This window comes from Tympanuchus pallidicinctus, unplaced genomic scaffold (genome assembly GCF_026119805.1).
Source record: "Tympanuchus pallidicinctus isolate F22 unplaced genomic scaffold, pur_lepc_1.0 scaffold1, whole genome shotgun sequence".
In the NCBI taxonomy this organism is placed as follows: domain Eukaryota; kingdom Metazoa; phylum Chordata; class Aves; order Galliformes; family Phasianidae; genus Tympanuchus; species Tympanuchus pallidicinctus.
The window spans coordinates 96,036,824-96,058,017 of record NW_026294618.1 but is presented as its reverse complement, the minus strand read 5'-3'; the positions used below and the strand labels follow the sequence as shown (position 1 = coordinate 96,058,017).

At 37.4% G+C, this 21,194-nt stretch overlaps 2 protein-coding genes across 7 annotated transcripts in view; one reads left to right on the top strand and one right to left on the bottom strand.

Moving 5' to 3' along the window:
* SLX4IP (SLX4 interacting protein) overlaps positions 1-13,685 on the bottom strand; it is an 80,231-nt gene extending 66,546 nt beyond the window's left edge. For 2 of the 6 annotated variants that reach the window (XR_008210242.1, XM_052698107.1), the window contains exons 1-3: positions 13,252-13,682; positions 12,298-12,441; positions 9,085-9,133 (exon numbers count right to left, since the gene is read on the bottom strand). Coding sequence is in view for 4 of the 6 variants with exons in the window: in XM_052698107.1 (XP_052554067.1) it covers positions 9,085-9,111 (27 nt within the window). In the remaining 2 variants the exon portion in view is untranslated. Of the gene's footprint in view, positions 1-2,179; positions 2,271-4,277; positions 4,373-9,084; positions 9,134-12,297; positions 12,442-13,251 lie in introns of those variants that run through there. The other 4 variants (XM_052700160.1, XM_052701761.1, XM_052699366.1 and 1 more) reach the window with 4 other exon arrangements.
* Positions 13,686-16,139: 2,454 nt separating this feature from the next.
* MKKS (MKKS centrosomal shuttling protein) lies at positions 16,140-20,978 on the top strand. Its single transcript, XM_052696937.1, has 4 exons — positions 16,140-17,359; positions 17,929-18,104; positions 18,780-18,890; positions 19,324-20,978. The coding sequence occupies exons 1-4, from the start codon at positions 16,375-16,377 to the stop codon at positions 19,762-19,764; spliced, it is 1,713 nt and encodes a 570-aa protein (XP_052552897.1). The 5' UTR covers positions 16,140-16,374; the 3' UTR covers positions 19,765-20,978.
* Positions 20,979-21,194: the final 216 nt, after the last annotated feature.

The window sequence follows — 21,194 nt, the reverse complement described above, 5'->3', positions numbered from 1 at the left end:
CATATGATGGCAAAGCAATATGCTATTGTAGTGTAGGAATGCAAAAATAAAGAAGGAAAACTTATACACTCCATGACCCTATTAAATGTCAGATTCTTGGATCTTGGCATTGAACAGATGCTCTTTAATGGCCCGGGATATAGCTCTTTCCCAACTCTAAAGTTCAGCAAATATTTTATGTTCTAAGATATACACTTCTCTTCTATCAGACTTTATCTGAATGATAAAAAGCAGGATAGACCACAATCATGTATACTTGGTTAATTACGACTGTTATTAAATCACTGGCATATTAAATGAAAAAAATCTGTCTGCTTAAAATAGGAGAATATTGGCTTGAATTTGAAAGGCTGCGTTTAACTGCATCTTACATAAACTATTATTACATCAGCTGAGTAGTGTCAGATACGCTAGACACCTTACTACTGTCTGGAAACTGAAGAAACTAAACAGGCCTTCCAAAGAGGACCCTGCTCTTGGGTTAGAGTTCAGCTCAGTTTTGTTACTTCACAGGTTTTTATACCAAAATGAGGATAGGGTTCTTGAAGCACATGCACAGATCTCAGTCATAATCAATATGAGAATGACAACAAAACATTCTGTGGTAGCAGGTCACATTCTATTTTCTGGACAACAACAATGTTCTGTCCATCTCTTTCCCCTGTTCTTTTCCTCACTCTCTCGCAAGACGAACAACTAACTTTTCTTCAACAAATATGTGATGCAATATATGTATAGCGATTCTTCACTTGAATACTTTTTCAGATATACATGGGAAGATACGTGGAAAAAGTGACCAAATCTTGGTTATGTTGAAGCTTGGAGATTCAGGATTTCACGGAAGCGGATCTGTCTATAGAAAGTACAGATAGCCAAAATAATAAAGAGGCCTCAATGAAAGGAGTTACAAGGATAAGAAAAAGAAAATACAAAAAGAAAATGAATACCACTCTGTCTTCAGGTTTCATAAAGGAACTTCCCTAGTTAAGTGTACACAGCAACAAGATCATCTTACAGCACTCAAATCACTGCAGTTAAGATTTTGGTTCCAAATTGTCAGCACGTGATCTAAACTACAAACTGTTCTCTTTCCACTTCCCCAAGTAAAAATTTCACAACTAATGATAAAGTTTTGCAGTAAGCAAAAAAATTATCTTTCATATAGGCCTCATTAAATGTAGTGTGTTTTATGAAGCAAGGAAATAAAATATAGGTTAGTTTGATAGGCAAAGGTACAGACATTGTGGACTAAGTTTGAAAGACTTTCCTTCATTAAATATTCATTTGCATAATTAAATGGACCCATAGAGCTCATCTTATTTTTATTCATTATAGAAAGGTGTTTATTCTCTTAACTTGCCCAAGTAAAATCATACAAATGCAAAAGTTGACAGATGCAACTCGGATGAGTGGGCTTCTGGGATGAAATAAACCAACCAAATGCAAACAAACAAGCTAGGAGTTTCTTCTGTCGTTTCTTGACATAGTTGGAGTAAACAAATACCACATCATCTAAGAAATGTATCTTATCTCTAGTATTTTCCTTGATACACAATAGTAATACTCAATTCTGATCACATTTTTTTTCAATTTAGATGCGTCTCAGTTTTTAGCACAGAAAAAAATGTCACATTCATCATTAAAGTTTGGAAGTTAACTAGAAAATAAAAGGAGAAAAATGAACAGAAATGGAGATTTAACTTAAGATTATGTAGAAGTCTGCATATTAACTTTTAAAGCACAAATTTTCCCTAGTCTACATCCATTCAAGAAAAGAGAGCAATTCTGTATTGGTCCTACAAAACATTATCCATTTTAGCACAAGTTTAAATCCTGAAATCACTTCAATATTTTGGTTCCATAAGCATGGCAGCTCAAAACACTTCAAATTAGAAATGTTTCCAATCAAAATACAGAAACTAATTTAAGAAAAAAAAAAAAAAAAAAAAAAATCACCAGTAGAATTCCTGATCATTTGCAAGAGAATTAACCAAGCCTCACTACCCTACATTCAATTACTTGCTTCATGGAATTTAACAGCGTTCAACAACAGCCTTACCTCTCTCTGTCTCTTACTATATAATCGTGCAAGTAACACTGCTGATAACATTAGTGACTTCTTCACATTTCATACAAATTTTAGTTACTTATATTACTAAAATAGATATTTAGAACTTACAGTTTGTGCCAACCACATTGTCACATTCTAATTGAGCAGCTGTCAACAGAAAATAATTGCATCCCTTTCAGAAGAACTAGTGTGGGAAGTGAAACACTTGGAGTCATGGTAATGAGTCTGTTTTCATCAGGTGACCATGAGTCATCATTTTATCAGCAGTTTAAAGGGTTTTCACAATAGTCAAGCATCATCGGTGCTCACGCTTAGCAATGACTGCAGCAGGATACTGAAACAGGGTGCCATGTCCTGTGGTACAACTATTTAAGGAACTGCTTGGCTAATGAGTAAGGAATATTCTGCAAAGTCATGGTTGAATTGGAAGTATTGCACTACAGAAAATACTCACACCACCAAGCAATAATTTTGCTTTTCAAAAATAGATTTCTTTTAAGGAAGTAGCAAATAACATGGATGAAACATAAGGAAAGAAATCAGACGTATTATCAGCCTCTCTTCTCCATTTTATTTCACACCTTAAACAGAACACACTCAAAAACCAAATATCCACATACTTCCATGTACTAGAATCCATCCACATTGCCAAGGAAAGAGGCCATGTGAAACAATATATACGTTTCCTATTTTATGATACTAACACCAATAGCAAAAACCACATAGCTGTTGTTAAATTGGACATGATATTACTACCATACAGAGGAATTATAGGAAATGGGGATCCTCTTACCTCCCATACTATTAACCCCCATCTAAACTCATTAGAAAGAGCTAAAGAATTTCACAGTTTGAACTACAGCACAAGCTGAAGCTTCTCCTAGGGCCTACAGACTCGAGCTGACCCCATGCAGTACTTCTGCTAAGTCTTGTTGGACTGCAAGAAATTGAAATTCCCCATTCCTTCCTCTTCTCCTGCTGCACTAAGGGCTCATGTAGGCATTACCACCAAGATCTCCAAAAAGCAGAACAGCAGAAGTGAAAAATATGCTGTTGCTGATCAGAAATAAGGCATAAAAGAAGCTCCATGAAGATGACACCTTTGTATTAAGTATGCAAAAAAAAAAAATAATCATGTGGTACGGTGCATATTTACAATCATATCATTGACAGAGCAGCATAGCCTTAATAATTACCAAAATTCCTCATTCTCTGCTATAAATAATAGTTTATAAACTACTTAGATTATTTAGGTTAATTTATTTGCAATACTAAAGAGTAACCTAAACTGAAGCATTTTTCTATTCATTTTCAAAGCGATGCCTGTGAAAACAGTATTTCTACCAAAGAAGTTCATCCCTCTGGCTTCTTGCTCCTTTCCCCTGCTGCTAACATTTTAATGTCTCAGTTCTTCATCGACTCATCAGATCCTTGAAAACTAATCCTCTGAGGTCAGTGAGGAAACTTCCATGGATTCCAGGAGGTTTAGAATTAGAGCATGCACTTAATTCTCCTTCTTTTACCTCCCAACTTCCTTTTATTTCTTCCGGAATTTATTTACTAGTCACTGTAGTCACTGCATATCTGGTACCATAAAATTGAGAATGAAATGCACAGTAAGAAAGAGAACTAAATAGATGTCTCTCCATCCTTTGTTGTTTATTAATTCTTGATTTAAATCACATTTTATGCCAGGTTACTTGTTATCATATTTAAGACTTCTAAGCACTTCTAGACAGGTATCATATTTGACACACTCCTACAGCAACTTTCTAGACAGGTATCATATTTGACACACTCCTACAGCAACTAACACATGCAAACATCACAGCTGTGAGAAGTTGTATGGGAACTGCAGAGTCACGGCCTGAACCTCTGATTGATCACCTGAGGCGAGCCATGAGTCAGCCAGAGGAGATCAGGTGAAGGCAATTCACCTGTGCTGCTGGAAGGGGTGGAACCTGGCTGCATCTCTCCTAGACCTATTTAAGAGCTGGCTGCCAGTGGGGAAGGATCTCTTCTAGAGATCTGCTCTGCTGGTGTTTTGTGGTGAGCCCAGGATAGGGGTAAGTCTTCCATTTATTCTCTTTTGTTATCATAGTCTGCTTTGCCTAACTCTCTTGTTTATTTTGTGATTATAACATCCTAATGCTTTTTGATTATACAGATGGGTATGATAGTAATTGAAAATAATAATTCCACTCACTTGTATTTATAGTTGATTTGACCAATATTGCTTTGGGAGAACTACATCCACCATGAAGTAGTTAATGCAGCTATTCTTCAAATTTTAAAGATCCAAAAAGCAAACATAAGAACACACGCTTCTAAAATTCAGAAACCTTTAATCAGTTTACAGAACTCTGGTATTATACTTCTAAGATTCAAAACACATTTGCAAATTCAGTCCCAACTTAGACAATTGAATCTTAGCATATGTCATGGTTCTATGTTTTTTTGTTTTTGTTTTTTTTTATGGTTTCAGTATTCCACATCAAAACATCATGTAGTGTACGGGGCATTAAAGTGTCACTGCCCCAATTCCAGCTACCTATCCCTGTACATTACAGCAGTCATGGGATCTGGCCCTTCCGGGTGGGGGGGGCCGCTCTCTTGCTGCCTGGCAGTGGGTGCTGGAGGTGCTTTCCTGGCCGTTCCAAGCTTTTCAGGTTTGACTCGGTCCCGGGAACTCTCTCTCTCATCTTGTCTGATTTATTAATCTCAATTTCAATTAAATTGTATATATTGTGTTATTTTGTATTCCAATATTATAGTAAAATAAGTTTTCCTCCATAGATTGTTGCCGCTGCTCTTTTCCTCCCTTCCTTCCTTCCCATTTTTGTGGGACCGGGGTGGGGGGGGAGGGCAGAGGCCTGCCGCCCCTGTCACGGACATAGATTGATCTGATCAACTCCGTGACAGCATATTTGTACTGAAATGTTTGCAATTATTCCACTAACAGCAATTTCACACACAAATTTCTTTGTTTTGCAGTGCGGAAAAGAACATCAGAATTTCTTTGTTGATTAGTTAGTTCAACTAAGTGCTCTCAAAAAACATAACTCAAGCCAGAAAACATTGTGCTGTAGTGTTCAAAGCTGTGTATGTGAAAAAAGCATCTGTAGTATCAGTCCAATAACTGGGCAGTCACAGGATGTGTTCAAAATATTTTTTATATAAGTAGTATTTGTTGTTCTCCACTTGAGAGCACTGTATTCATTTACATATGGACTTAATACAGTAGTAAAATGCATTACTATTCTCCATTGCTCCTTATAAGGAAACGGACAAAATTAAAAGATTAGATAAGAAACCCCACTCGTCTCCCTCCTTTTTTTCCTCTCCAAACAATCTGCAAGAAGAAAAACATGCCTCTTTCTTGTATAGAAAATGTTTAAAGAAATACCAGCTAACAAAACATGATGCTTTCAGAAATCATACATTTCATCTGTTTGATCATATAGATGTAATCTATGGATCAGGTAGATGTACCTGATACAGAACACTTATTATCATTGTGCAGTATTTCAGGCAACAGCTAACAACAACAACAACAAAAAACACCACAAAAAAATGAAGTCATACAAGTAAATTGTCAGTTTTCTTCTTCCAAACCAAACACAAGTGTATCCTATGCAGGTCTGTGAGCAGACCCTAAAATGACCTGTACAACAACGTAGGTACTCTGATAAGATATCCTTCCATTTCTTTCCACCTACTGTTAGGACCTAGAATCAACATAATTGGCATGCACACTTTTTTGTGAGCACTTTAAGATATTAAAAGACAGATACTAAGATGTGTTTGCTTATAAAGCAACACTTTAATGATTTCACTGTATTATAGATAATTAAGTTATGCATGCATAAACAAGGAAAATAAAGGGAAAAACTGATCACGTTACAGTTGCACTGTCATTTTCCTATCTCTTCACATCCAGTACCATCATATTTATTTCCAGTTAAAAAAGTAATAGAACACAGAAAAATACACTTGCTCCTGCAAAGGAGCTTTCAAATTAAAGTAAGCAAAAAAAGATTAAAGTAGGAAGGGCTGCTCCCAGCATACAATAATTTCAACTGATAACAAGGAACAATGCTGAAAAATCAACTGCATTGTGCTGAGTGACCAGAGAACACTGACTCTAAAATATGCACTTCCAAAGGCCTGCAAGTCTGAGATAGAACAGAGCTCTTAATTTCTGAATGTAGGAAATGCCAAAGTACAATAAGCTTCCCTTTGAGTTGAGCTATTGAAGTGTAGTAATAGCTTAAGAAGTCTCCAGCAGAAAACAGCAAATGAGATTTTTCTATTAGAGTTATAAAAATTACTGCATTTAGATTTGCATTTCACATGAATAAATTCTATTTCCATAATTTTGGAAGAATATTCTTTCTAGTTTGGCCAAAGTTTTAAAACAAGGCCCCAATTATATTACTTTTCAAGTCTGTATAAAGTTCATAATTTTGCTGTAAGCCTCACCAATTAAAGTTAAGATTTATTTCTCAAAAGAGCAGTAAAATATTTTAGCAACACAGAAAGCTTAATTAAATTCATATGTTTTACTTTCCAGATTTAGGGGCGTTTTTGCCATTCAGTGCTTTATGAAGTATCAATATTATTTAAAATTGAAAGCGCCTGATCAAAGTAACCTGTGCAAAATATTATCTATTGCACACCACTGTGGAATCCATCCAAGTGGCAATCAAAGAATGTGTGTTTAGGGCTTGACCGCAGATTTTGCACTAAGGTTTAAAGCGATTTTACTGCATCAATTATTTGATTTCATTTGCCTTTAATTGCCCATAACCAGACTCAGAGGCATCTTTCAAAATTTGGTCAATTGCTCCCTCTACTGGAAATAGCGGACCATTACACTGCAGATACAGACCTCATTTAACACCATAATTAAGAAGCAAAGCCATTAAACACATTACAGGAGTTTTCTTCTTAAATTTTGATCAAATCAGCTAAGTCTTGAAAGATGAATTAGCTGTAATTTCCAGTCTCTTACCAAAATTATTAAATCATGCATACTTACAAAACATAAAAGGTAGAAAATGTAGAAGACAAGGAAAGCATAAAATATTTTCAGATTCCATAAAATGATCCCCCACCAAACATGAGAAACCTAAAATCAAGACTACAGGACATTCTATACTCTCCCTGTGCTCTGCCCTTTAATGAAGAATCTTCTCCACGAGGATCTTCCTTGAGAAAATTATGTGAAAGTTGAACAGTCTTCAAAAATGAACTACTCACATTCAGTGAATGCAAAGAAGCAAAAAATTCACACACAAAATAATCTAATCTAAAATAAAAATATATGCATCTTTGTGCACAAAAAGAATTCCAGTTACTTTTGTCATGTTTGCCTTGAATAAAATGCATCAAATATACAATGAAAAGTCAAGGAGTTAATTTTCAAGATTCTGCACAAAAATTAATGCTTATTCCTTAAACACTACCAGGAAGAAAATGAAATTGTATCTCAAAAGATGCATCTATTATATTCTTACCTATGAATTCAAGCTCAATGAGAAATGATCCATTTGCTGATACTGAACTAGCAGACATAGCAATTGCTAGAGTCTGTACTGAATAAAGTACAGTCTGCTGGATCAGCAAACTGTAATTACACAGATCAGTAACAAGCAATCTTGCACCACTTTATCTAGCAAAGATATTGTGACTCGTATCACTTGTTTTCTTTGGCATTTACATTAATACTAATGATATCATGAGATCTCAGCTGAGAAAGACAATGGCTTCACCCTCAGCTTCTGTTGTTACTCCATCCATACACCAACAGCACATGGAGCCAAAATATCAAAATCAAAGGTACTTCTCCTGATAGAATAGCTGTATTAATTGAGAATTAGTTAACAACAGTATGTCAGTTGAGGAGATCTTTGAAATAACAGACACAATACTGTCAGTTTAAGCTGTTTAATCACATTAAACAGTAAAAAGAATTAAGTGTCCTAGCAAGAGAGAGAACTCCTACTTGGGAAAGAATGCAGATAGCATTTAAAAAATAAAGGGTTTGGTCTGCTTATTTAACAATTTTCATACACACACTAGAAGATTTCAACAGCTTTCACAGCCTGATCAGTCAGCAATATTTTTGTGACTGTGCTCAAAAAAAAAAAAAAGCCCAAATAAACAAACCACCAAAACATCACCACCAAAATTATCTACTGAGAAAAGGGTCTTTTCTCTAAAGGAGAAAATTCCTGGGTAAAAAAACCAAATGACATTTCCAAGAGAATAACACATTGCTCTAATCATTCAGAAATGCATGCCTAATCTAAACTACCTCAGACATACGTGAACAAACCAGAAACAGGAAAAGTGGTCCAAAAGAGAAACATTCACCAATCTTACTCAACAATTAAGTTAGTCATAAGATGACATAGTTAAGAAAGAAGCAAATATAAAGTGCTATATTTATTACAGAATGTTTTGAAATGCGTTACTCTTCAGTATGACATTAGAAACAGAAAAATAAATTGTAACATCAGTTTACCAGGCACTAAGCACAAGTAACAGCTGAGAACAGAAAAGAGGCAGGAAGAGATGCAAGCAGAGTCGAGTGTGATAAAAAGTTTAAGAACATTACTGCCTCTTAAACCAGGAACTGCTAGATTATCTGGGAAGTGCACAAAAATATTACAAGATATTTACAAGATAAGAGAAGAATCAGTGTTAAATTTTGTCTTATAGCAAGTGCTGTTTTACTGAGAATTCATGCAGCTTCTAATTCTAATCACACAATGAATCACTTCCAGTTATGTGATTTTTGATCTTCAACTGGCTCTGCCACGATACACCAGCAATTCCAGAAGCTTGCTTCCAAAGACCCAAAATACATTAGTATGATCAGAAGCTTGAAGGATGCTCCTCTTCATCATTAAGTTCTAAAGCCAATCTACACGTGTTCTAAGAAATACTATAAGTACCTTTATATTTTCTTTCTATTTTTTAAATAAAAGCTACGGCATTCTACTTACCTTAATGACAAACTTGTTGGATGTCATGACAGCTCAGCGTAAGCTGGTCCTATAAAAACATCAATTAAAAATGATCAGCACTAGGAAAAACTCATTATGCCCAACTAGGATTTCTTTTTAATCTACTAGTTTTTGGGTTTTTTTTCCCCATTACTACCACTCTTCAGACTTGATATTTATACTCTGCTGCACAGAAACTATGGAAAATTATTCTTTAAAGGAGAATACCTGTCTCAGCTCACCTTACTGAACTCTATCACCAGACACTGAACAACCAACGTCTCTAATACAAAACTAGAACTATTTCCCAGCCCAGCGCTAGAGACCGACTACCCTTACTTATCCTAAAGAAACTGTCAGGTGGCAGCCAACTAAACCTGGAATATTCCTTTACTACTATGTCAACCACTGGCCCTATGTGGATGTCCTGGACCTAGTTTCTCTTCCAAAATAATACCTTTACATGAAATCCCTTGGCATAGCTTAAAGAATAAAGAGGGAAGTAAAAAACAAACAAACAAAAAACAACCACGCAAAACTTAAAAAAAAGTATTTCTTTTAAGAAAACAAGACTAATAAAATATAAATATGATGTATTAACATATATTAAAATAAAACATATAATCATAATATATGAAGTAATGCCAGTTCTAGTCAGAATCCTCAGCCCTAAGCTCGTCCCCTCCTATCTTAAGGGTACTGCATTTCTGTGTAAGCAGGGAACCCGTGACAGCTTGTATACATCAGCAGTCCTACAGAAAGTCTCCTCCATCGTGCTCAGTTCAGCAAGGTTGAACTGCAGCAAGAAAATTTCTTAATTGAAACATCTATTTGCTACTACTACTGGCAGTTTAAATAATCACAAGTATCATTTAAATCAGCTCAGGAAAAGAGCACAATTTTTTTTTTTTTTTTTTTTTTGTCAGATGGATAAGAGGGGGATAGGTTGAATGGGTGACAGTGGGGAAAGATTAAAGACAGTATGGCTTCTCACAGACCACACATGTTTGCACGCTCATTTAAAGCTCCAGACTATTACAAGCACAAAGCAATGTGACCTGAAAGCTATTTTGATTGCGCAAAGTTTGAACTGAATTTCAGATATCCTCCTGCTTATCCCAAATAGGATTTAGATTGCTTTATTTGGCATACTGGGTGAGAAACATTGGGCTGCATGAGCCCTGACAATTCCAAAGAACAGAGCTGTTTTTCATATTCTACAAGATACCTACAGAAGTAGACTCCTAAACTAGACAAATACAGTCAATTTTCTGATAGATAGTATTAAAAAAAAGAGTTAAAATTTGGGAATATGTACCTATTTTTCATCATAATCTTCCAGCTATTGTAAAGCATTGTGAGAGAGCTGTCAAAATTTCAGGACACAAGTCTGTTTGGTGATATTTGTCTCTGTCAGACACTACACTTACATATTTAAAAACACAGTCATTTTCCTTATTTAGCTTCAAAAAAGAGTTAAACAAGAGTTTAAGCAGAACTATTATAAGAATCTTAGAGATCAAACTCAGTAACTCAGTAGCAGCTGTTAGAACTTGGTCAGATAGAAGTTAAAAAGAATGAATAGCAGCCACCAAAGGAAAAACAAAACAAAAAACTAAAACAAAACAAAAAAACACCAAATGCATTTCTCAATTTCTTATAATAATCTACAAAATTGTACTCCTGGTGTTCAGAAACTGCAAGGAAGGACTACTCACTCTTCATGCAAAAATATAAAGCAAGCAGTAAGATACATCACACCCCAAAATACGCAGACACTTAAGGCATATCAGACTCTGCTAGAACAGTAACAACAAAAGAAATCTATTCTCCCTATTCACACCAGCTGGGACTTTCATAGCTGGGTTTTTAATTTCAGTGAAAGATTAGTAAATCTAGAGGTTTACTAATGATCCCTACATCTCCCCACATCCAAAAAGAAGCAAATGAAAACACAGTAGGCATAAATAACAAAAAATAGTTGTGGTATATCACTTTTGAGTTGCATAAAGCACACATTTCACATCAGTGATGGAAGCTTGTGAACTCATGAATATTTGAAGAGCCCATGTTTTATCATTAACCCTTACACTAGTAAAGATACAAAGAAGAGCTGAAATAATGCCAGGGTACCACCTTTTCACCAAATGCTCATAGATATTTTTCTGGCATCACCAACATTACAACATGCCACCCAATAAGGATGCTGTTACTGATGTACCACGACCCTTAGTAGAAAGAACTCTTCCCCAAATCTAATTTACAAAGCAATAAGAGAAAGAAAAAAAAACAAAAAAAGGAAAAAAAAGATTTAAAAAAAATCACAAAACAAAACACCATAATATTGAGACACCAATAAATGAGGGAAAAAATCCTACAACAATGCTACAAGAAAAGACACCATCCATCTCTACAATACTTTGATACTTTGTTGCAACCAAAGGATGAAGGTCTGTTACAATTGCTGTTATTTGATAACAAAATCTGATTCATGGAATTCTGCATCCACCACAAAATAACCCAAGTCCTAAACGAAATCTCCCATAAGAAGACATGAAGACAACTACACATGACAGAAAAACCTACCTAAGAAATTTTACTCTCTAAAATATAAATCCTCAATATGGTATTTGTAGTATTTCAAACATCTAAATTATTGATGGACATCTTTCACCAACAAAAAACCCCACAATGAGCAAACAAACATCAAAACAAGCCCCAGAACTAGATACACAACCTCCTGGTAAGAAGCATCAGGCATGTTCTAGAAATGACACAATTTAAAGTCAAGTGAAATGGCAGAAACTTAGAAAATTAAGGAAATGGGGCTTCCCAGAAAGCAAGTTTTAGCAGAAATGAGAAGCAACAGCCCAAACCAGCAATGGAGCACCTGGTAGGAAGGCAGGGCCAACCCAGGGAGCTCAGGTGCATGCAACACTCCTGAGTGACTGAAATGTCCGGAGCCAGGATCCACCCCTTCCCAAACCTCATTTAAGGGTTGGCAGTGGAGGCAAAGGCATCTCTTGGTGGAGATCTCTACCCACCAGAGGCCTTTCAGAGGTAAGCAGCTCTTTTTCTTCATTTCTATAGTTGCTGCATTTGGGTTCATTCTCATTTGCTACAGCCAAGGCTTTGCTACCCTGCTATTATCACTGTACTTTCTATCTCATTATAGCATTACACAAGTCAGTCAGCTGATTAACAGCATCTTACCTTAGTGAAGATGTGGCTTTCAGTGCTGACAGAACTGAAAACTCCTGCTACACATGCCTACATACAGCAACTTCTCACATTACAAACTGTTCATGCTCTGCCCATCTTTGGGAGCTGTTATCACATGTGAGAAGAGGTGGATACCTGAAAAAAAGGCAAAACCAGAACAATAATTGGATACCTCTCTAGGATGTGCCACCGTTAGTTATCAATTAGAGTCAAAATAAAACTTTTTTTTTTTTTTCTGAACTCTCTGGAGCTTAAGTGTTGGACAGCAAGCACTGCCAGTGCTCTGGCTATTTCTAAATGTCGACCATGGACCTTGGGTCAGCAGGGTAACACCGTGCAACACGCATACTTACAAAGCATTTCTGCTTCTGCAGAAATACACCATCACCCGTGGGCATTGCCGTTTTGGGAATTCCAGCCCATTATGCCCATTTTTTTTTTTTTTTTCCACTTCATCAGAAACTACTCTTCCAACAAGGTTGCAATTCTTTTTTATTTCACTGTTATCTGAACGTGTTCATTCAGAGTGTCAGTTCACCTTTAGAGTACAACACAAATGCAACAGTGGTAAGTTTCACCTACACAGCTGTTGATACGTGAAAGCAGTGAGATGCACACCAGAGCGCCCTGTCAGATGGGCTGGATGCAATCTTCTGGCTTTGCTGAGTGAATCCCAGCTGTTCTATGTATCTTTCAGAACTGCTATGCTCCTTTCAGAGTATACGTTAAAGTTTTTAAGTTAATTTCTAATAAACCTGTCTTTTGGCTACGGTTATAAACTTTGCAATTCTCCACCAACAAATTGCAAATACGACAGAAGTGTTACAGCAACAGAAGGAACGGGGAAAGCAAAGATCGAGTACAGAAGTACAGAATAAGACAAGCAAAAGGAGGCTCGGATGAGGGAGCATCTTGAACTCGTTGCGGTCAGGTAACGGCATCTACCTGCACGAAGACTCAGGCAGAGGAGCGCAGGAGCGAACGGGGCACAACGGCAGGCAGCGAAAACGAGGCGGCTTTTTTAAAATCAACGGGAAGCTTCGGGAGGCGGAGCCTGAGGGACGGCCGTTACTCCGAGCCGCCACCGCGCGCCTCTGTTTCCAGGGAAAGCGGGACTGCAGCCTGAGACGCGGCGGCTACATGCAACGAGACCCAGCTTGGGAGCAGCGGTGCTACGCCGCGCTCGCGCCGCGTCTCCCGCCACGCCGTGCCCGCCTCCGCCGGTCCTAACGGCTATATTGCCCCCAAGCAAGATGGCTGCCAAACGCGAGCTTCTTCTCCCCTATCCAAAATGGCCGCCATCCGTAGCCGCGGCCCGCCCAGCGTTTTGCCCTAAAGCAAAATGGCCGCCAGGGCGGCGGGTGACTGTAGGAGAGCGAGCGCACTCGTTGATCACGTGATATAGGGCTGGCCAACGGCACGCAGGGAGAAGGACGTCCTCGCGTATATTCGCACGAGCCCTGTTCGGGGTGGGAGAGGCGTTTTCGGTCCCTGTAAGCCTGCTTCCTGCTGTCGCCTCCCGCGCCCCGCGGCTCTTGGCCCGGCCTGGCGAGCTGAGGTGAGCGCTGGACGGTCGCGTCTTTTCTCCAACTCGTTCCTGGTGGCCGTTGCCCCGTCGACCATTCTGCGTCTGGAGGTTGTCAGGGAGGGCCGTGTTACTGGGTGAGGTAAGGTGACGTGGGGGCTCTCGCCGGCACGGCTCTGCAGAGGCACCTCAGCCTGCGTTTGTGGGGCCGGCTCAGAGCCCGAATTCACGTGCCGGGTTTTTCCTCGTCAGTGAGAGAATGAAGCGGCCGGGAACGCTTGCTGTCTGAGCTGTACCTTTGTAGGTCTTCAAACCAAGATGTCGTGATACAAAATCAAAATATTTGTAATTGTCGCTTCCTGTGTGCACGTTGGTACATGTTTTTCCATGAGACTTCGTGTGGGTGGCTCTTCGTATTTTTTATAAGAGCGGCTGAGTTCACTTCGTGATGCCCTTGTAGTTTCTGAGGCTCAAGGGCACAGAGGTAAGGCAGGCAGGCTGAACTGCCGGCCTGGGCAGCCTGGAGTGCTATCAGAAGCACAGCACAGCCTGCAGGCTAAAAGCTGATGCTCTCTGAGGAGCCCCTCGAGTTTTCTTGTGAAGTGAGCAGGAGAAATGGTGTATTTGATACAGCTTTATGTGTTGACTTAGCCTTCAATTATCTGCTGCCTGAGGTGATAATGTGTAATTAGGGAAACATCACGAAACTTTAACATTTAATGTGCCAAAACTTGCAGCAACATAATGATTAACAGATCAAAATGTCTGAATTGAGGTTACTTTAAAAACCTTTCTTTTCCTGGAGGTCATAAAGTAAAGCTTTCCTTTGTCATGTTGTTATAATTGTTTGCTGTGCTGTAATAAAAGATATTTACGTTTGAGCTTTGTGCTGTTGTAAGAGGAAATAGAATTTCTGAAATGTATTTTAATTATTTTTGTCTAGGTACATAAATGCCAATTTATGATGAACCTCAGAACCTTATGGAAGGACTACAAAGTTCTGATTGTTATGGGAATTAGCCTTAGCCTGGTGCACTGGTCGTGGTTCCACATTAAGTCCAGTCCTCTTTTCCAAGTGAAGACAGAGGAGATTATTCCAGAACCTGGAATTGTGACATATATAATGCAAAGTGATCGCAAAAATAAGGAAGAGTAACATCAGCGCTGTGTTTTAGGTAAGCTTCCTAACCAGTTGTGCCTACATCTTTGAGGCAGGAGATCACTTCTCTAGAAAATGCAGTATTGGTGCTGTGGTGTTAGTCTTCTAGAGTTTTATTCTTTCTTAGATGAGTTCATCTGGTAGTTACAAGACTTTTTTTTTTTTTTTTTCTAGATGCATGTAAGTTCTCAAACTGTTTATCCTGTATTAGTAGGGTTAATAATGTGATGCTGTTACAAGTTTTGAAAGTTATTTTTAAACAAACCCCAGTCACTTTTCAAGGCAACAGTCAAACTTCTGTGTCTGATTTGGTGTGTAATAGTGTCCTTTCCAGATTCAAAACTGGCCAGAATGACTACACTAGTATAATGCATTGTGTTGTTAATAGTGGTTACAGTACAGAATAATGGTTAAATCTAACAGTCTCTAATGAGAGAAGTCTCTGTAGACATTACAGATATATAGATGTAAGTAATGCATCTTTACGTTTTGAAGTATTTAAGAGCTAATTAAGTGTATGCTGTATAAGTTGAAGTAAGAAACCCTTCTTGCAGGGGCAGAGGTAGAAGTTGTTTAAATGTGCTAAGATCTTTGTTTCTGAAGTGGCTGCATGGGAAGTAGTGCTGAATGTTTCACTTTTTTGTTCTTTGTTTAAAAACAGCATCTCTGTAATTTGACACTTTCATACCATTTGGTGTATTTTGTAGTGCCATGCTACCTGTCAACCTATACGTAAAACAGCATAGAACCTAAAGGTCAGAAGTGAAAGTAATAATAAAAATATATAGTTTGTGTACTGCATACCTCTATACAATGTTTTTTTCAATTAAATATCATACTATAGTTTTTTTCCATATGTGAAGTTTTTCTGGGGGGAAAAAGAAAGCATTTAAAGCTGTGTAATACTGGTGTAAGATTGTGCTAATACCTAATAATCTTGTTTTTATTGTAGGTATAATTAACTTTGAAACATCACCTGTGAGTATCGCCAGAAGAGAAGATGAGGAAAGCTAGCTGGAGTAAAAAGAACATTCTGCTTGTGGCAGGACTGTCACTTATAGGTTTCCATTTTGGAACCATGCTTGTAAACTTTGTTGCAAAAAAATCTGCTCGATTGCATTCAGAAACTAAGAGAGATAATCATCGTGAATGAAGTAGCTATAAAGCTGTCACTACCAATTTCACACTGGGATTTAAGCCTCGTTTTGAGATGGCTGATGTGCAGAATCTAATGTACTTAGCATATTGTTTTACATTTTAAAATAGTAATCTTTGTCAGCAAAGAATAAAAATGTACTGCTTTAAAGTGCCGTGAGTTCTAGATCTGAGTAAGAGTGAAATCACTCTTTTTTTTTTATATCAGAATTAGAATCTCATTTTGAAAATGTCTCGCCTTGAAGCTAAAAAGCCTTCATTATTTACTAGTGAACCTTTAACTACAGTTAGTCAGCCACTGTCTCTGTTAATTGCAATATTAAAATCTTGCTATGGGCCTGCTGGTAGACTTAAACAGCTCCACAATGGCATGGGAGGCTACGTTTGTCTAACTTCACGATCTTCAGCCATACTTGGTCGTCTTTCTGTCAGTCACCCTGTATTAAAGGTTTTGACAGCCTCTGTGCAGAACCATGTGTCCCGCTTCAGTGACTGTGGCTTATTTACTGCCATTCTTTGCTGCAGCTTGATTGAAAGCTTTAAAAACCTAAATATTGCATCTTGCACTGTCATAAAAATAAGCAAACATCTTTTGAGTTTGTGTACTGACTACCTCAGGTCTGAGGCCTGTGCTTGCCGAGTGTCTGTGGATTTTAGTAATCTTGAGACTCTTCTTTGTTTGGTCCGTAGCGTATTAATAAGCAAACCTGCTTGCATGCTTAATAAAACAGAGGTTGATCATCTTGCTGTGCTAATTGTAAAGGCTTTTATGTTTACTGTTCCATGCCATCCTGAAACTAAGCCTGTTTTAGGAAAATGTATAACAGTACCTGTGAAAGGTAGAAGAGTTCTGGATTCTGCAGTTATTCCTGGGCTATTGATAGAAACACCAGAAATTCAATTTGCAAAACTGTTTTCTGTCAAAAGAACTTACTCTGACACTGTCAAGGTAGCAGTTTTCTGTGTGTCCATGTCAGGAAACCTCTTTGACCCAGAAGAAGGAACAGTAACAGTCCACCACAGAGTTTCTTTAGAAATGTCAGAGCTGGATCAGTTGCTTAATGTAGGAAAGCAGTTGGTTAACGATGAAGTTGGCCTCGTAGTGTGCCAGAAAGTTATCCATCCATCATTGAAACAGTATCTGAAAGATAACCATGTCATTGCTGTGGACAGGGCTGGGCTGTCAGTGATGGAACCCCTGAGTCAAGTGACAGGTAATGAGTGGGGTTTTTTTTGTTTGTTTGTTTTTTGTATACAAAATAATTACCCTTGCAGCAGCAATTACCCTTGCTGCTAGTCTCATAATGAAAACCTTTCTAAATTGATGTTGCTGTGGAGCAGGAATTCTCCTATTTCTGTCTTTATCCTACCATAGTAGCAGAGCAAGTGTTTCAGACTAGAAAGTGCTACTTTTCATTCTAAAAGCAATTCCATAAGAGTTTGGTCTTGTACTGGCTGGCTGCAATGATCTACTGCACCAGTGATCACTGACTGTTCTATGAGAAGTATAGAATTGTAGCAACTATTTGCACATGTCAGTTATTTACAAACTCTAATGAGACTGATAAAATTACTTCTTATCTTGAGCTAAACCTTACACTTTGAAAACATGCAGGTTTCTGCTTGAGATTGTCTGTGTAGACTCAAATGTTAATTATTGTAGAGCATACAATGTTTAAAAAGCCTGAAGGAAAAAGGTTGATGCTCTGTGAAATGCAGCAGATGGCTATTCTGTGACACTAATGCATGCTGTTCTTTTTTTTTTTTTTTTTAAATTGGACAGGTTCAAAGCCTATAGCTTCCATATATTCACTGTCTCCCAGTTGTTACGGCAGTTTGAAGGACGTGTGTGCCAAGAGTTTTGCCTCCAAACACTTTGTGCATCTAATTCCTAATGACACGGTTGCTTGCAGCTTGATACTCTGTAACAGAAATGAAACAACTTGGGATGAACTGAAGGTAAGCAAATTTTGAAACTTCTGTTGTGATGTTTTCAGTGAAAAAATTAGAATAATGAGAAATACAAATATAGTGGGTTTTTTAACAGTGAACTTTGGTACTTTGGAGCTTAGTTGGGTTTAGAAAACTTCAAGAAAGCAATTTAGAAACTCCTTCGTTTCCAGACCTTAAAAATCCTTGGAGTGCTTGTGTTTGTTTGATGCCTCTTGTTCAGAAACAAGCAGTTTTCATCTATTCTTGAAGTCAGTGCAAGGTAGAGGTTTTCATTCCCATTGGTTTATGGGAGCATAAATAAATTACTCAGGAAAAGGTCAGCAGCATTGCCTGCAGTGGCAGTGAAGTGTAATTTTTTTTATTGAATAGTTACTCTAAAACTGGTGTTGGTGCAGGTCACCTTTTTATAAGTCAGCTTTACAAAAAAAATAGTGAAATACACTTTTCATTTTTATTTCAACACTTACAGAGTGTGGACGAATAATGACATTTCTTACTCAGTAGATGTGGCTTTGGAAGCCACTCAACATGTTTATATTCACATTTCAGTTTATGAAGTCAGTATCAGGAATTACTAAAAACTTTATTCCAGTTTGCTGTGTTGTTGTTTTTGTTTTTTTTTTTTTAATTTGGTGAAATCCTACTATGTTGTTTTTAATGAGAAATTCATATGGTTTTCAGCGTGCCTGTGAAACTGCAGAGCATGTGTTGCAGTTAACACTCAAGGAACCCTTGGCATTGTTAGGAGGTGGCTGTACTGAAACTCATTTGGCTTTGTACCTAAGACAAAAGGTATGTAAGAGAAAGGGTGTTTTAAAGCTGTTTAATAAACTGAGTAGTCAAGAATTTCACAATTTCTGTTTCAGTTATTCTATTTGTCACTTTTCTATTGCATGTTGCATCTTTGTCTGAGTTCATAAACCAAAGGTGTCTTTTTGAAGCACTTCATTAATGGCATCTTTCTTTTCAGAATTTCATTAATATTGCACTTGTAACTGTTTCTTTAGGTATGTAGTGTTTAAGTGTTATGATAAAAATGTGTAGACTTTAACTGAATGATAATCGTGCAGGACTCAACTTTGACAAGTCTAGAAACTTTTCCTATTGAAATAATGAGCAAATTAACTTTTCTGTTGACTGTGAACTCTTAAAAAAAAAAAAAAAAGTTTGACTAAAGCCATTTCTCTAAATCCACCATTCTAATTGTTTTCTTTTTTCTTTAAAGATTTGCTGTCTGCCCACTAGCAGTTCTCAAGATGAGGATTGTTCTCAGACACAATACCAGTTGATCGCTGATGCATTTTGTCACTCACTGGAGTCTGTAGCTTGTTCTCTGAGTCACGATGATGGAGAAATTGTCACTGATATGGCTTATGGACACTGTTGGCTTGTTCCATCAGGATTTCCTTCTGTCTCTAATTGGTCAGATTTACTTTTGAAATGTGGCTGTGGAATAAACAGTAGCACAAAGGATCTCAGCTGGAGACATTTGCGACCCCTCTTTAGCTCTTCTCCTATAGAGAGCTCCCCAAAAGAGCCTTTGGTAAAGGTTGCTGACTTTATGACACTGGACTGCTTTGCTGCAAAGTTTAATGGCCTGCAAGTAGCTGTGGAGACAGCCAATTTGATTTTGAATCTCTCATGCGTAATTGAAGATCAAAATTAGCTCTGTGATGTGAATTGTGTTGTGCAGTCATATTACTCTGCTTCCAATTAAGAATCTATAACATATTAAGGTACCTAGGAATGGTTGAGTATGGGCGACAGACAGATATTAAGTCAAATAGTTGGCCAGTAAGTATTCATCTAGTTGTTCATCTACAGACATAGCATTTTCAAACATTGAACGTGTTGGAAACTGCTAAATGGTTAACTATGTATTCTGTGAAGCACCAATTAGTATATTCAAAAGAACAAATGCCTCTTCAAAAATTTTCTAAGAAACTCAAATGTTCTCCAGAAAATAATGCTGAATTTAAAGAGTCTGCCTGGTGGTCTTCCTTTACAATGCAAGGTGTTGGATGTTTCTGTCAACTCCATGGCCTCTTCAGAGAAGTAGGGGAAACTGATTGACTTACTGAGAAAATATGGATTAGGATTTATGTAGCCTTAGCAAAAGCTTTACATGTTCAGACAGACTCTGTATTGTGGCAAGACATTATTACTGTTTTTAATGTTTTAAGTAAAAAGAGAATATCTTCCTTAGCAAGTCCCTTAAGCAGCATTTCCTATTTTCAGATTTTGTTCTGAAGATGTTTTTGCCCTTTTCTGTATGCACTTTGTTTCTAAATTGCTGGAAGATTTTCAATTCACATGTAACTTGCTTAGCAAGGTATTAAACTCAAACCGAGTCTCTTAAATGTAGCAGGTAATGACACATCTGGAAAAAAAAAAAAAAGGCAGACTGGGGGTGTGAAAAAAGCTTTCAGACAGTGGACCCTTACTGTTGTCTTTGGAATACAAGATGGCTTATAAATAATGTTTCTATCATTGAAGCAAAGCTGCAAAAATGTGCCACTTACCATTCCCTTAACTCTTTGTGCATTGCTTCTTTTAAAAAGAAAGGCTTTGAGCTTTGCAGGCTTATTTTGATCTTTAAATAAGGCTGATTGGAGGTTGATTGACGCTTTCTCATTTTCAGCATGTATGTGAGGAAAAAAAGGTTGTTACAATTTCTTCTTCTTTTTTTTTTATCTGTTTTCTCCTCCTTCTGTTTTCAGTCACAGGGAACAAATATTCATGACATGCCTTTCCAGAAAACGGAATTACTTATAGCCTGCTTATTTTTCCTGATTTAATATATGTACTGAATATAAACAGTGACATTGTCTTGTATAACTCAGTTTTGAAAGGTAGAATTAAAAGCAAATATTTCCAGGCCTCCTGTACAGACTTCTTATTTTTATGAACATCATTTTATTACTGGGGGAGAGGAAGTTAAATTTATTTCTTTTCATGATCTGAAATGATTACTTCAGTGCTATAAAGGCATCCTTTGGGAATTTGTTACAGGAGTTATTCATATCTTGATCTTCCAGTATACTATGGAAAAATATGAAAGCATAAGAAATAATGAAGCTAAATTATTGTGTATAC